General features: G+C 55.0%; 2 protein-coding genes across 2 annotated transcripts; one reads left to right on the forward strand and one right to left on the reverse strand.

Moving 5' to 3' along the window:
- Positions 1-501: 501 nt before the first annotated feature.
- On the reverse strand, positions 502-6,193 carry N7477_006485 (trifunctional fatty acid synthase subunit FAS2; the record flags this gene model as incomplete). The annotated part of the gene is made up of 4 exons (XM_056968148.1): positions 502-612; positions 679-3,801; positions 3,846-5,614; positions 5,677-6,193. The coding sequence occupies 4 exons, from the start codon at positions 6,191-6,193 to the stop codon at positions 502-504; spliced, it is 5,520 nt and encodes a 1,839-aa protein (XP_056820944.1).
- A 1,041-nt stretch (positions 6,194-7,234) lies between these two features.
- Positions 7,235-13,557, forward strand: N7477_006486 (tetrafunctional fatty acid synthase subunit FAS1; the record flags this gene model as incomplete). Its single annotated transcript, XM_056968149.1, has 5 exons — positions 7,235-7,492; positions 7,543-10,314; positions 10,362-11,378; positions 11,404-13,026; positions 13,087-13,557. 5 exons carry the CDS (start codon positions 7,235-7,237, stop codon positions 13,555-13,557), a joined length of 6,141 nt encoding a protein of 2,046 aa, XP_056820945.1.
- Positions 13,558-13,741: the final 184 nt, after the last annotated feature.

A 13,741-nucleotide genomic window follows, 5' to 3' on the forward strand; every position in this document is an offset into this window, starting at 1 on the left:
GACCCAATCACATAAAGTACGTTCTACTCGGGTCTCAGCAACATGCGTGTCTATTCTATCATTCTTCTGGAGCTCCACGAGTTTACAGAGACATTTCCTTGGTATAGCACTGCTTCGATTCCTTGAATCCTTCTAGTCCTCAGCTAGGTGTTAGTCGCGTTCATACATGTTCAGACTCTGGTGTTTTGTGACGCCAAAGTGACGGGCCAGGACTACATGGCTGAATGCATAGCCGGCGGGGCTCCGGTAGGGTGGGAAATTACAGCTCCACCCTTAGAAAAGAATGAGTTATTGAACGAGATTATGGCATGTCATTACTCCCATTATAACACCAAACGAACCAGGAGACGAAGCTGGCCCGACTCTAATAAGAAACCAACGAATAAACGTAAATCACAATCATCACGTCTCAGAAAGAAAACGAGCCGAGAGAGAAGCTTCCATGGCGATTCCCACCAGCATCTATGTAGGCAGCTCAAGATCCAAGAATATACAGCTATCTCAAAGCTGCGAGACCGCAACGGCCACGGCCTGCGAGTCGCTGTGGCTGATGCTGACATTGACCGACTTGACACCGGCCTGCTTGGCGGCAGCGGCAGCGGCACCGTGAAGCTACATGAAGATCACCCGTTAGCGTTGTTGATCTCTTGAAATCGTAAAGAGATCGTCATTACTTACAGTCACAACCGGAGCGCCGTTGGCGTCGCTTTCGATCTCAATTTCTTTCAGGGCAGCGCCGGCTCCCTTGCTGCTGACACCCAGGGACTTGAACACGGCCTCCTTCGCACTCCATCGACCGGCAAACGAAGACTGTGGAGAGGCAGCTTTGCGGCAGTACTCCTGCTCACCAGTAGTGAAATTACGTTCAATGAAAGTGTCGTTGGAGATGTTGATCGCGTCAATGTTCTCAACGTCGACACCAATCTTGGAGTTCTCGGCGGCATTGGCCTTGGCCAAAGACTCAACCATTTGACGAGTTCCCTCGGCAGTATCAGCCTTTGGGGGCACGGAAGAGTATTTCAGCTCAGAAGTCTTCTTGTCAACGCTTACACGGTAGTCAGGGTTCAAGAAGATCTTGCTCTGCTGATCATCCTCGTAAGGGGCCTTGCTCTTGGCAACGAAAATGCTGTTGTTGATCAGGCCGTTGTGGAAGTAGCGGTAAGCCTTCTTCTGACGAGCCTCAACCTTGGTCTTATAAGCATCGTATTGGGCCTGGTCAAGAGTGGCGAACAGGTACTTGGGGTGGATACCAATGACTTGAGCACCCTTCTGACCGAAACCGAAGGAAGTTACAGAGAACGCCTTGATACCGTCGGTTTGGATGCTGCGGCTGGGGTAGACGATATAATCGAACTTCTCCATGACCTTGTCGACATTGTCGGCGTTGCGGTTACCGGGGACGAGACCACTCTCCAGGACCTGCAGACAGCCGTTGAACATCCAGGCACCAGCAGCACCTTTGGGATGGCCGGTGAGGTATTTCTGGAAGATACCCATCACGGCGTTACCCTTCTTGCGACCCAAGTGCTTGAGCTGCTGGCAGATAACGTCGGACTCATTCTTGTCGTTGGCAACAGTTGAGGTACCGTGGAAGGAAGCGACGTCAATGTCGTCGACAGTGAGACCCCAGGTGGCCATGGCACCGCGCAGGGGAGCGATGCGCGAATCCTGCTTCCAGAAGTTATTGCCCAGGCTGAACTGCGCATCCTTCTCCTGGCGAACGGCCTCGCGCTCGATGTGCTGAGCTCGCTCGTGCATGTACTCAGAGGCATTGAAGCTCTCGTCGCTCTGGGCCTGCATGGCATCAACCTCCTCCTGCAGATAGAGAAGTTCGGACTCCTGCCATTCCTTGATCTGCTTCTTGCGCAGGTCAAGCTGGCGGCGACGGTACTTGATATCCAACAAAGGCGACGGGAACTTGCCGGGGTTCTCACGGGCAGTGGTGAGGACACCCTGACCAGGAGCAGGGACGGAGCGGCCGATCTTGTCAGTGGCGGTAGTCGTCAGAGCGATGATACCGTGGATGGGCACACCCATGTCAAGGGCGAGCTGTGCACTCATGATGAGCTGCATTCCGCAACCCTGAGACTCCATGAAGCCTGCACGAGTGGTGGTGGTGGGACGAGACATCTCCTGCGGGGTGCGACCATGGGCGAATTCGTCCTCGGCGTTGCTGGTAGCCTTCATGTTGGCGAATTCGTACGATCCCTCCTCCTGGAAGTCGTCGAAACCACCGACGAAGCAGACACGGGCCTTGCCCTCAACAATAGTCTCATAGCCGATGTCAACAGACTCGACGGCAGTGGCACAGGCACCGACGGGGGTCTTGATGGGACCGGTGGAAGACAGGAGCAACATGTTAACCCATGCACTCATGGTGTTGATGAAGGACTCCTGCAGGATATCCTTCTGCAGAGGCTTGTCTAGGTAGCGGTCCTTGTACATACCGCGCAGGGCGTGGGTACCACCAATACCGGAGCCAATGCAGTTACCAACCTCGGAGAGATGGACGTACTTATAGAACTCGTAAGGGTCGGTGATACCGGCAGAAAGCATGGACTCGGCAGTACAGACGAGGACAAAGAGAGTGACAGGATCAACCTGCTCAATGATGTCGTCGGGGATGCCGTATTTGCTGGCATCCCAGCCGGTGGGGATCTGACCGGCCACAAGGCGGTCGAAATGGAGCGCCTTGGGGATGAGCAGGCTGGCACCCTTGCAAAGGCGCACGGTGTACTCGCCAGAATCGGGGATCTCGAAGATCTCGACCTTGTCACCGTGCTCACGCTTGAACTCCTCGGCGGTCTCCTTGGAGGCCTCGAAGGGCTCTAGGTCCTCTTGGATGACAATCTCCTGAAGCAGCTGCTTCTGCTTAGGGTCGTAACCCTTGAACAGCTCGGGCTCGATTAGACGGATACCGGTGTGCTCCAGGATGTACTTCTCGTACTTGGGCTTAACGTCCTTGTCGTCAACAGGGTCCCCGGTCTTAGCATCAACCCAGCCAGAGTAGGCCTTGCCCTTGAGAGGGCCGTTGTGATGCTTGATCAAGCCCATGATCCAAGCCATCTCAACACAGCCCTCCAGAGAGAACTTGCCATAGGCCTCCATCTGCCAGCGGGTGCGAGAGTTGCCCCAAGGGCCAACCTCGGCGAAACCGGTGACAACAACGACCTTGTCCAGGTTGACCATGCCCTTAAGAGATTCGTTGATGGGCTTGACCTCCTTCTCCCAGTCAGGAAGCGTGGGGAACTCGAATTTGATGTTGGCGCGGGGCTCGGCAACGACTCGCTTGTACAGAGCGCTGCTGTCCTCGCCATTGACAATCTTATTCTCGATAGCAGTCTCCTTGATGACGGCCTGCCGAATGTCACTATCAGCCATGATGTCGGTGCGGAGCTTGGTCATCAAGCCCTTAAGATCGGGGATGAACTGCAGGCCGCCGTTGAGATCAGCGAAGACGGGGTCGTTCTGGCAGAGGTCAACAATAGACGGAGACATCAGACCAAGAAGGTTGAAGGCCATCTCCTGCTGGGAGAAAGTGCGGACACCAAGCTTCTCGACACCCTCAGCGACCATGTTGTTGCCGCTCATCAGACCAGTTCCACGGGTCCAGCCGATAACTGCACCGCAGATGGTGAGGTAGTTACTCCAATTCTCAGAGTACCAGCGATTGAAGAGAGTCTCCAGAGCCAGCTTGGACTCGGAGTAGAGTCCGTCATTTCCGAAAGTACCGTGGTTGGGCGACAGGGGCAGGACAACCTGGGCGGGACGAGTTTCGAAGCCGTGAGTCTGCTTCTGCGTCTTGATAGAGCCAAGGAGGCGGAGCAGGTTTGTCAACATAATACGGTGAGCCAGCTCAGACTTGGAGTCAATGTTGTCATCTCGCGGCCATTCTCGGGAATGGCAGCGAAGGGAACAACAAAGTCGAGGTCCCACCCGAGGCCCTTCTTGGTGTCGTAAACATAGTCAATAAGAGCCTCAACGTCTTGCTTGCTACCCTGGTTAAAGGGCACGACGACAAGCTGGGAACCACGAGCACCATAGCGGGCGTACATAGCCTGGTAGTACTCTGTCACCTCACGAGAGAAGCGACTGGTAGTGACAATGACCTTAGCACCACCGCTGATCAGGCCCTGCAGGACCTCGGCACCGATGGAACCGGCACCAGCACCAGTCATCAGAACATTCTTGCCCTGGAAGGTAAGACCATTTTGAGCGGCCGACTCCAAGACCTTCAGATAGGTACCGGTGAGCTTCTTGTTGTAGTCCCAACCGTGCTCAGCCTTCTGCTTCAAATGCAAGAAGGGAATGGTCTCAACCTTGCCGGGGCGGGTGGCAGTGCGCTTGAGACCGTTGCGGCCAGACTTCTTGGTGCTACCATTCTCCTGAGGCATGATCTGATTCTCGTTCATGCTTAAAGCGTGCAGAACATCCTTGTAGAGAGCGTCAAACTGGAGCTGCGATGACTTAGAGAGGCGATGTTGCTTGCGGATGAGCTTGTAGACGTTCTTGAGGTCATTCTGAACCTTGTTACGGTTGCTGTACTCGGAGATGGGACCGCCCTCAGCCATCTGCTTGACATAGTGCTCCAGCTTGCGGGCACTAGCACGGGGAACCTCTTTGAAGCCAATGTTTCCACGCTCGTCAATGGTGGTCTGGGGACCGGTAGGAACGGCGACGTCCTTGTAGACAGGGGCGACATCCATCACCTCGCGGCAATTCTCAATGAGCTGCTGGCCGAGCTCCTTAGCCAGCTGGTAGGTCTCGCCGCGCTCAGTAGGGCAGTTGTCAATATGGTACTGCATGAATTCGAGAAGAAGAGGGTTGGAGCGGTTCATAATGCGAATACACTGGCTCACAATCTCACGGTCCACCACTTGGAGACGGCCGAAGATAATGTCGTAATACATGCTGAGGGCATCCTGGCGGGCCCAGTTCCACGAGGAGTCGTAGACACGGGCCTTGAGGGGGTCGAAAGAGGGTTCAATGCCTGAGGCGTAGAAGTCGCCATGCTCTGCCTGCCACAGATCAAGCTGGGCCTGCAAGGCCTTCTGGGTCTCTTGGGAGGTGACAAAGGCCTTGTCACCGGCGCGGAGATCCATCTTCAAGTAGCGGGCAATCACCTCCAATTGCTGCTTGAAGAGAGCACGCTGATCCTTAGTCAAGGCATCGATGGCCGCAGGGTCCATCATCATGCCACCACCACCACCACCAGCGTCACCACCGGCCGCGGGAGTAGACAGGTTAATGCCAGCACTGGCGGCGTACTTGTTGGTCACGTCGTCGAGGAAAGCTTTGGCATCGGGCTCGGCGCCCAGACGAGCAGCGGGCTCCATGGTAATAGCAAGCAAGAGCACACCGTCCTGGCGGCCGGCGCCCAGACCCCACCGAGTCTCGAGATATTTGCGAACAGCTGTGATGTTGAAACCACCGGGCATCTTGGAGGAGACCATTCGAGCAATGAGGGAAGATGATTGCTTGCCCAATTGGCCGTTGAAAGTGGCCTGCATGGCCGCACCCAACTCATCCAGAGGGGTGTCTTCCGGCTTCTCCGGTGTCGAGCCAAATTCCTTGCCCAGATCACCTAGAATTTCGTTTTGTAATGTAGATTTACCTGGCAGAAAAAGGATGTTAGGTTTGTGAGAGCGATTTAACATGAATTGATCGCGAGCTTACCTCCGACCAGATCCTTAATGGCTTTTGACAATGGTACATCGGCCAGACTCTTCTTTAGCTTCTGCGCAACCAGGGATCGCAGAATATCGACGGCAGATACTGGGGCATCCTCTACGGCCGCGGCTGGGCCAGCACTGGGAGGTGGAGGGGCAGCAGCCGCAGCAGCCGGTGCAGCAGCGGCGGGAGCAGCAGAGGGAGAGGCGGCAGCAGGTTCGGCGACAGCTTCCTCCTCGATGGGATCGACATCGTAGTAAATCTCCTTGGCATCCTTGTTGTAGCACAGAATTTGACGCTGAACGGATGTGGCGGCATCGTATGCCTCGTACTTGGAAGCTAGCGTCCGGCGGGCCATTCCTCCCAGAGTATCTGCGGGACCAATCTCAACAATGCGCTCGGTGCGCTGTTCGGCGAGGATGACATCCTGAGTCTCAATCCATCTGACGGGAGAAGCGAATTGGCAGGCGAGCAGCTCCACCAGCAAGGTGTGAGCGAGCTCTTGCTCAATCTCGGGACGCATGTTGTGAGGGTATCGTTAAGGTATTAAGGTAGGAGTAGGACGCACGTCCTGAGGGTACGCGACGGGGAATCGTCGCTGAATGCCCGTGGAAGGCTTTCCAAATCAGAAAAGAACACACACACACACACACAAAAAAGAAAAGGCAACAATGGCTTGGAGGAGAGGAGGTGAGAGGATCCAAGGGCCTTTGGAGAGAAGGTTCAATTCGAGGAAAAAAAAGGTGGGAAAGCGATAGGCCGATAGGGTGGTAATACGCAATACGGGTAATTTTGCGACCTCGGGTGGGGAATTTCTGGTGGCTGCGTGCAGCACGATGAAGGAGATGGAATGTTAACAATCCGGCGGATATAGCGACTGTTCACAATTGAAAGAATGATATTAACGGAGAATAGCAGCGTGGTCGCTATCCTGTATGCTTCTTCAATTCATCTAGACTAGGTGGTCAGTCGGGTCGAAGGGATGGGCCCAGAAGAGTTGAGGACGTTGGGGCTCCCGCGTACCATAGCTCCGGATTTAGTGCGAGGCGGCAGATGCTCCGGCCGAAGACTCGCCGGCGCCAGTGATTGCAGGGGATTGCATGGTGGGGAGGTACCTGATACGCGCTGTACCAATAAGACCAGGCCCAACACCCCATCGTCCCAGTGTCCCAGCAATTGTGAAATACGGTAATCTCGGAAACTCCAGTACCCTCAAAATTACATGTTGAACTGCGATTGGGGCGGGCCACCGCCCTAAACCGCTTTGAGTCGCAACTCGTTCAACAGCGGATCTTTTTTTTTTACACTGAACATCCCTCGTGTACTCCTGCCTCTCCCTTTCCTTGTGACGTTCTATTTCTCTAGTTATTTGGTTTTCTTTTAATATAGTGTCTTGTTCGGACACTGAATTGAGGATTGTACGTGGCTATTCTCTCTTTCCCGATACCGCCAATTCTCCCCTGCCGAAGCTCAAGCTCCTGCTCATGCTCATGCTCATTACTCTCCAGATCCTCGATTGAACACGAGTCCCACCTGGGTCTCTAGAAGAGAGAGGGCTTTCATCATGTACGGCACATCGACTGGTCCTCAGACCGGCATCAATACCCCTCGGTCATCTCAATCCCTCCGCCCTCTAATTCTTTCACATGGCTCTCTCGAGTTTTCTTTCCTCGTCCCCACCTCGCTCCATTTCCACGCCTCGCAGTTGAAAGACACCTTCACTGCTTCATTACCCGAGCCCACGGATGAATTGGCTCAGGATGATGAGCCTTCTTCCGTTACCGAGCTGGTCGCCCGCTATATCGGACTGGCTGCCCGCGAGGTCGAGGAGGGGAGGATGATTCTCAGGGTAGCTACCTTGAAGTTCTCAAGCTCGCCTTGAATGAGTTCGAGCGTGGCTTCATGCGCGGCAACGACGTGCATGCCGTGGTGGCTACTCTCCCTGGCATTGTGGCCAAGAAGAACCAGGTCGTGGAGGCCTACTATGCTGGACGAGCCGCCGCCGGCCGGCCCACCAAGCCCTACGACTCTGCCCTGTTCCGGGCGGCCTCAGAGGATGCCGCCGGCATCTATACGGTCTTCGGTGGCCAGGGCAATATTGAGGAGTATTTCGATGAGCTCCGTTCCATCTACACTACTTACCCCACCTTCGTCGAGGATTTGATCGTTTCCTCCGCAGAGCTCTTACAGACCCTCTCGCGAGAGCCTGAGGCCAGCAAGCTCTACCCTAAGGGTCTGGATATCATGCGATGGCTCCAGGATCGGGATGCCCAGCCCGATACCGACTACTTGGTGTCCGCTCCTGTGAGTCTGCCATTGATCGGTCTGGTCCAGCTGGCCCACTACATGGTGACCTGCAAGGTTCTGGGCCGTCAGCCCGGTGACCTCCTTGAGCGAATCAAGGGTACTACCGGTCACTCCCAAGGTGTCGTGACCGCCGCTGCCATCGCTACCGCGACCACCTGGGAGTCATTCGCCAAGGCCACTCGGGATGCCTTGACAATGCTCTTCTGGATTGGTCTGCGCAGCCAGCAGGCCTATCCCCGCACATCAATTGCCCCCTCAGTGCTGCAGGATTCCATTGAAAACGGCGAGGGAACTCCAACCCCCATGCTTTCCATCCGGGATCTGTCTCGCACCGCCGTCCAGGAGCACATTGATGCCACCAACCAGCACTTGCCCGAAGATCGCCACATTTCGATCTCCCTGGTCAACAGTGCGCGCAACTTTGTGGTCACCGGTCCCCCGATCTCCCTGTACGGTCTAAACCTGCGCCTGCGCAAGGTCAAGGCCCCTACCGGTCTGGACCAGAACCGTGTCCCCTTTACTCAGCGGAAGATTCGGTTCGTCAACCGCTTCCTCCCCATCACCGCCCCCTTCCACAGCCAGTACCTCACCTCGGCCTACGACCGCATCATTGAGGATTTGGAGGACATCGAAATTCCCGCCAAGTCTCTGGTTATTCCCGTTTTCCATACTCAATCCGGAGAGGATTTGCGCCAGCTGGGCGACAAGAGCGCCGTCCCTGCTCTGGTGCGCATGATCACTCACGATGCCGTCAACTGGGAACAGGCTACTGTCTTCCCCGGGGCCACTCACATCATTGATTTCGGACCTGGCGGTATCTCGGGTCTGGGTGTCCTCACCAACCGGAATAAGGACGGTACTGGTGTTCGTGTCATCCTGGCGGGTGAGATGGATGGCACCAATGCCGAGGTTGGCTATAAGCCGGAGCTCTTTGACCGTGATGAGCACTCGGTCATGTACGCCTCCGACTGGGTTAAGGAGCACGGCCCACGTCTGGTGCAGACCTCCACCGGCGAGACCTACGTTGACACCAAGATGAGTCGTCTCTTGGGCATTCCTCCCGTCATGGTGGCCGGTATGACCCCCACTACTGTCGCTTGGGACTTCGTGGCCGCGACGATGAACGCTGGCTACCACGTTGAGCTTGCTGGTGGTGGTTACTACAACGCCAAGACCATGACTGAGGCTATCAACAAGATTGAAAAGGCTTGTCCGCCTGGCCGGGGTATCACGATCAATCTGATCTATGTCAATCCCCGTGCCATGCAGTGGCAGATCCCTCTGGTCGGCCGCTTGCGCGCTGACGGTGTTCCTATCGAGGGTCTGACCATCGGTGCCGGTGTGCCCTCGATCGAGGTTGCCAACGAGTACATTCAGACCCTCGGTATCAAGCACATCGCTTTTAAGCCCGGTTCTGTCGATGCTATCCAACAGGTGATCAACATCGCCAAGGCTAACCCCAAGTTCCCCATCATTATGCAGTGGACTGGTGGCCGTGGTGGTGGCCATCACTCATTCGAGGACTTCCACCAGCCCATCCTTCAGATGTACAGCCGCATCCGCAAGTGCGACAACATCGTTCTTGTCGCCGGTAGTGGCTTCGGTGGAGCTGAGGATACCTACCCCTACCTTTCTGGTACCTGGTCTTCCAAGTTCGGCTACCCTGCCATGCCCTTCGATGGATGTCTCTTCGGCTCTCGTATGATGATTGCCAAAGAGGCTCACACCTCCAAGAATGCCAAGAAGGCCATTGCTGATGCCCCCGGTGTCGACGATGAGGAGTGGGAGAAGACCTACAAGAGTGCTACTGGTGGTGTCATCACTGTCCTCTCCGAAATGGGCGAGCCCATTCACAAATTGGCCACCCGTGGTGTTCTGTTCTGGCAGGAGATGGACCAGAAGATTTTCAAGCTCGACAAGGCGAAGCGTGTTCCCGAGCTCAAGAAACAGCGCAACTACATCATTAAGAAGCTCAACGATGACTTCCACAAGGTGTGGTTCGGCCGCAACTCCGCTGGGGAGACCGTGGACTTGGAGGACATGACCTACGCCGAAGTGGTTCACCGCATGGTTGATCTCATGTACATCAAGCATGAGTCTCGCTGGATTGATGTCTCCCTGAAGCGCCTCACTGGTGATTTCCTGCGCCGTGTCGAGGAGCGTTTCACCACTGTGAATGATCAAGACTCGAAGCTGCAAAGCTACTCCGAGCTCGACACACCATACCCGACTGTTGACAACATTCTGGCCGCTTACCCTGAGGCGGCGTCTCAGCTGATCAATGCCCAGGATGTGCAGCATTTCCTTCTGCTCTGTCAGCGCCGCGGACAGAAGCCCGTTCCTTTTGTCCCTCGCTCGATGAAAACTTTGAGTATTTCTTCAAGAAGGACTCTCTCTGGCAAAGCGAGGATCTTGAGGCTGTCGTTGACCAGGATGTTGGCCGTACTTGTATTCTGCAGGGTCCTACGGCTGCTCGCTTCTCTACTTTCATCGATGAGCCTGTGAAGGACATTCTTGATGGTGTCCACAAGGGCCACATCGCCGGTCTTCTTCGCGATGTGTACGGCGGTGACAAGAGCAAGATCCCGGTGATCGAGTATTTCGGTGGACAGATGCTCAGCTCCGAGGACCAGCAGGAGATGGAGGGTCTTACCGTCTCTGAAGAGGCCAACAAGATCAGCTTCCGCCTGTCTTCGTCTTCCTCCGTTGAGCTGCCTGAAGTTGACCGCTGGCTTCGTCTTCTGGCTGGCGACTCCTACTCCTGGCGTCACGCCTTGTTCCTGGCCGATGTGTTCGTCCAGGGTCACCGCTTCCAGACCAACCCCATGAAGCGCATCGTGGCGCCCACTGCTGGTCTTTTCGTGGAGATCACCAGCCCTAGTGAACCCTCCAAGACTGTCATCAGCGTCCGTGAGCCCTACCAGTCAGGCAAGTTGGTCAAGACTGTCGAGGCGAAAATGAATGAAAACGGTCAGATTAGCCTGACCCTCTTCGAGGGCCGCACTGCCGAAGGCGGTGTTGTCCCCTTGACCTTCCTGTTCACATACCACCCGGAGACCGGCTATGCCCCCATCCGTGAGGTGATGAGTGATCGTAATGATCGCATCAAGGAATTCTACTACCGTATCTGGTTCGGCAACAAGGACGTGCCCTTCGACACCCCCACCACCGCCACTTTCAACGGTGGCCGGGAGACTATCACTTCCCAGGCTGTTGCTGACTTCGTTCACGCTGTCGGCAACACCGGCGAAGCCTTTGTTGATCGTCCCGGCAAGGAGGTCTTTGCCCCCATGGACTTCGCCATTGTGGCTGGCTGGAAGGCCATCACCAAGCCTATCTTCCCTCGCACTATTGACGGTGACCTGCTGAGATTGGTCCACCTGTCCAACGGCTTCAAAATGGTCCCTGGTGCTGAGCCCCTGAAAGGTTGGTGATGTTTTGGACACTACTGCCCAAATCAACGCCGTCATCAACCAGGAATCTGGCAAGATGGTCGAGGTTTGCGGCACTATCAAGCGTGAGGGCAAGGCCATCATGCACGTCACAAGCCAGTTCCTTTACCGGGGCGACTATCTCGACTTCGAGAACACCTTCCAGCGCAAGGATGAGGTGCCCATGCAGGTTCACCTCGCCACCAGCCGGGATGTTGCTATTCTCCGCTCCAAGGAGTGGTTCTGCATGGACGAGTCTGACATTGAGCTCCTCGGCCAAACCATCACTTTCCGTTTGCAGAGCTTGATTCGCTTCAAGAACAAGACTGTGTTCAGCAATGTTCAGACCGTTGGTCAGGTCCTGCTTGAGTTGCCCACGAAGGAGGTCATCCAGGTCGCCTCTGTTGACTACCAGGCCGGCACCTCCCACGGCAACCCCGTCATTGACTACCTTCAGCGCAATGGAACTTCCATTGAGCAGCCCGTCTACTTCGAGAATCCCATCCCTCTCAGTGGCAAGACTCTTCTCGAGCTGCGTTCTCCGGCTTCGAACGAGACCTATGCTCGTGTCTCCGGTGACTACAATCCCATTCACGTTTCCCGTGTCTTCTCCAGCTACGCCAACCTGCCGGGTACCATAACTCACGGTATGTACAGCAGTGCTGCAGTCCGCAGCCTGGTCGAGACCTGGGCTGCTGAGAATAACATCGGCCGCGTTCGTGGCTTCCACGTCTCTTTGGTGGGCATGGTGTTGCCCAATGATATGATCACCGTAAAGCTCCAGCACGTGGGTATGATTGCTGGTCGCAAGATCATTAAGGTCGAGGCCATGAACAAGGAGACTGAGGACAAGGTTCTCGTTGGTGAGGCCGAGGTTGAGCAGCCTGTCACCTCCTATGTCTTTACCGGTCAGGGTTCTCAGGAACAGGGCATGGGTATGGAGCTCTACGCTAGCAGCCCCGTGGCCAAGGAGGTATGGGACCGTGCTGATCGCCACTTCATTGAGAATTATGGCCTGTCCATCATCGACATCGTCAAGAACAACCCAAAGGAGCTTACCGTCTACTTCGGTGGTCCTCGGGGTAAGGCCATTCGCCAGAACTACATGTCGATGACCTTCGAGTCAGTGAACGCCGATGGATCAATCAAGTCGGAGAAGATATTCAAGGAGGTCGACGAGACTACCGCCTCGTACACATATCGCTCTCCCACTGGCCTGCTATCTGCCACTCAGTTCACCCAGCCTGCTCTGACCCTGATGGAGAAGGCCAGCTTCGAGGACATGCGCTCTAAGGGTCTGGTGCAGCGTGACAGCAGCTTCGCAGGTCACTCTCTGGGCGAATATTCCGCTCTGGCTGCCCTAGCTGATGTCATGCCCATTGAGAGCTTGGTCTCCGTTGTCTTTTACCGTGGTCTGACCATGCAGGTTGCCGTCGAGCGTGACGAGCAGGGTCGTTCCAACTACTCCATGTGTGCTGTCAACCCCAGCCGTATTTCGAAGACCTTCAACGAGCAGGCTCTGCAGTACGTCGTTGAGAACATCGCGGAGCAGACCGGCTGGCTTCTGGAGATTGTCAACTACAACGTTGCTAACATGCAATATGTGGCTGCTGGTGATGTAAGTTTGCTGACTCTTATTCCCTTTTTTTGAACGCCCTATACTAACTTGTTTTCCCAGCTCCGTGCTCTTGACTGCCTCACCAACCTGCTGAATTTCCTCAAGGCTCAGAACATTGACATTCCCACTTTGATGCAGACTATGTCTCTTGAGGATGTCAAGGCTCACCTGGTGAGCATCATCATGGAGTGTGTCAAGCAGACCGAGGCCAAGCCTCGCCCTATCAACCTGGAACGTGGCTTTGCCACCATCCCTCTCAAGGGTATCGATGTGCCCTTCCACAGCACTTTCCTGCGCTCTGGTGTCAAGCCCTTCCGGTCCTTCTTGCTCAAGAAGATTAACAAGACCACAATTGACCCCAGCAAGCTCGTTGGCAAGTACATTCCTAACGTGACTGCTCGTCCCTTCGAGATCACGAAGGAGTACTTTGAGGATGTTTACAAGCTTACCAACTCGCCTCGCATCGCCTCAATCCTGGCCAACTGGGACAAGTACGAAGAGGGCAACGAGTCCGCCGCCCGTGCGGCCTAATAATGTTGTGATTCCCCTCGTCTCTAATGTGTTTATTCTTTTGGTTTCTCCATAGAAAGACCTCTGTTTTATGCAAATCGTGATGTGACATGTCTCAAACTTGGCGCAGTTGAATGTAAATGTTTTGTTCTAGTTTCGTTATGAATTGGATTTTCTATTCATCCCATCTAATGGGTCATTTGGA

The sequence above is a fragment of the Penicillium maclennaniae genome (assembly GCF_028827695.1).
Source record: "Penicillium maclennaniae strain IBT 15551 chromosome Unknown utg000006l:1.0-2513246.0:1.0-2515036.0, whole genome shotgun sequence".
NCBI lineage: Eukaryota > Fungi > Ascomycota > Eurotiomycetes > Eurotiales > Aspergillaceae > Penicillium > Penicillium maclennaniae.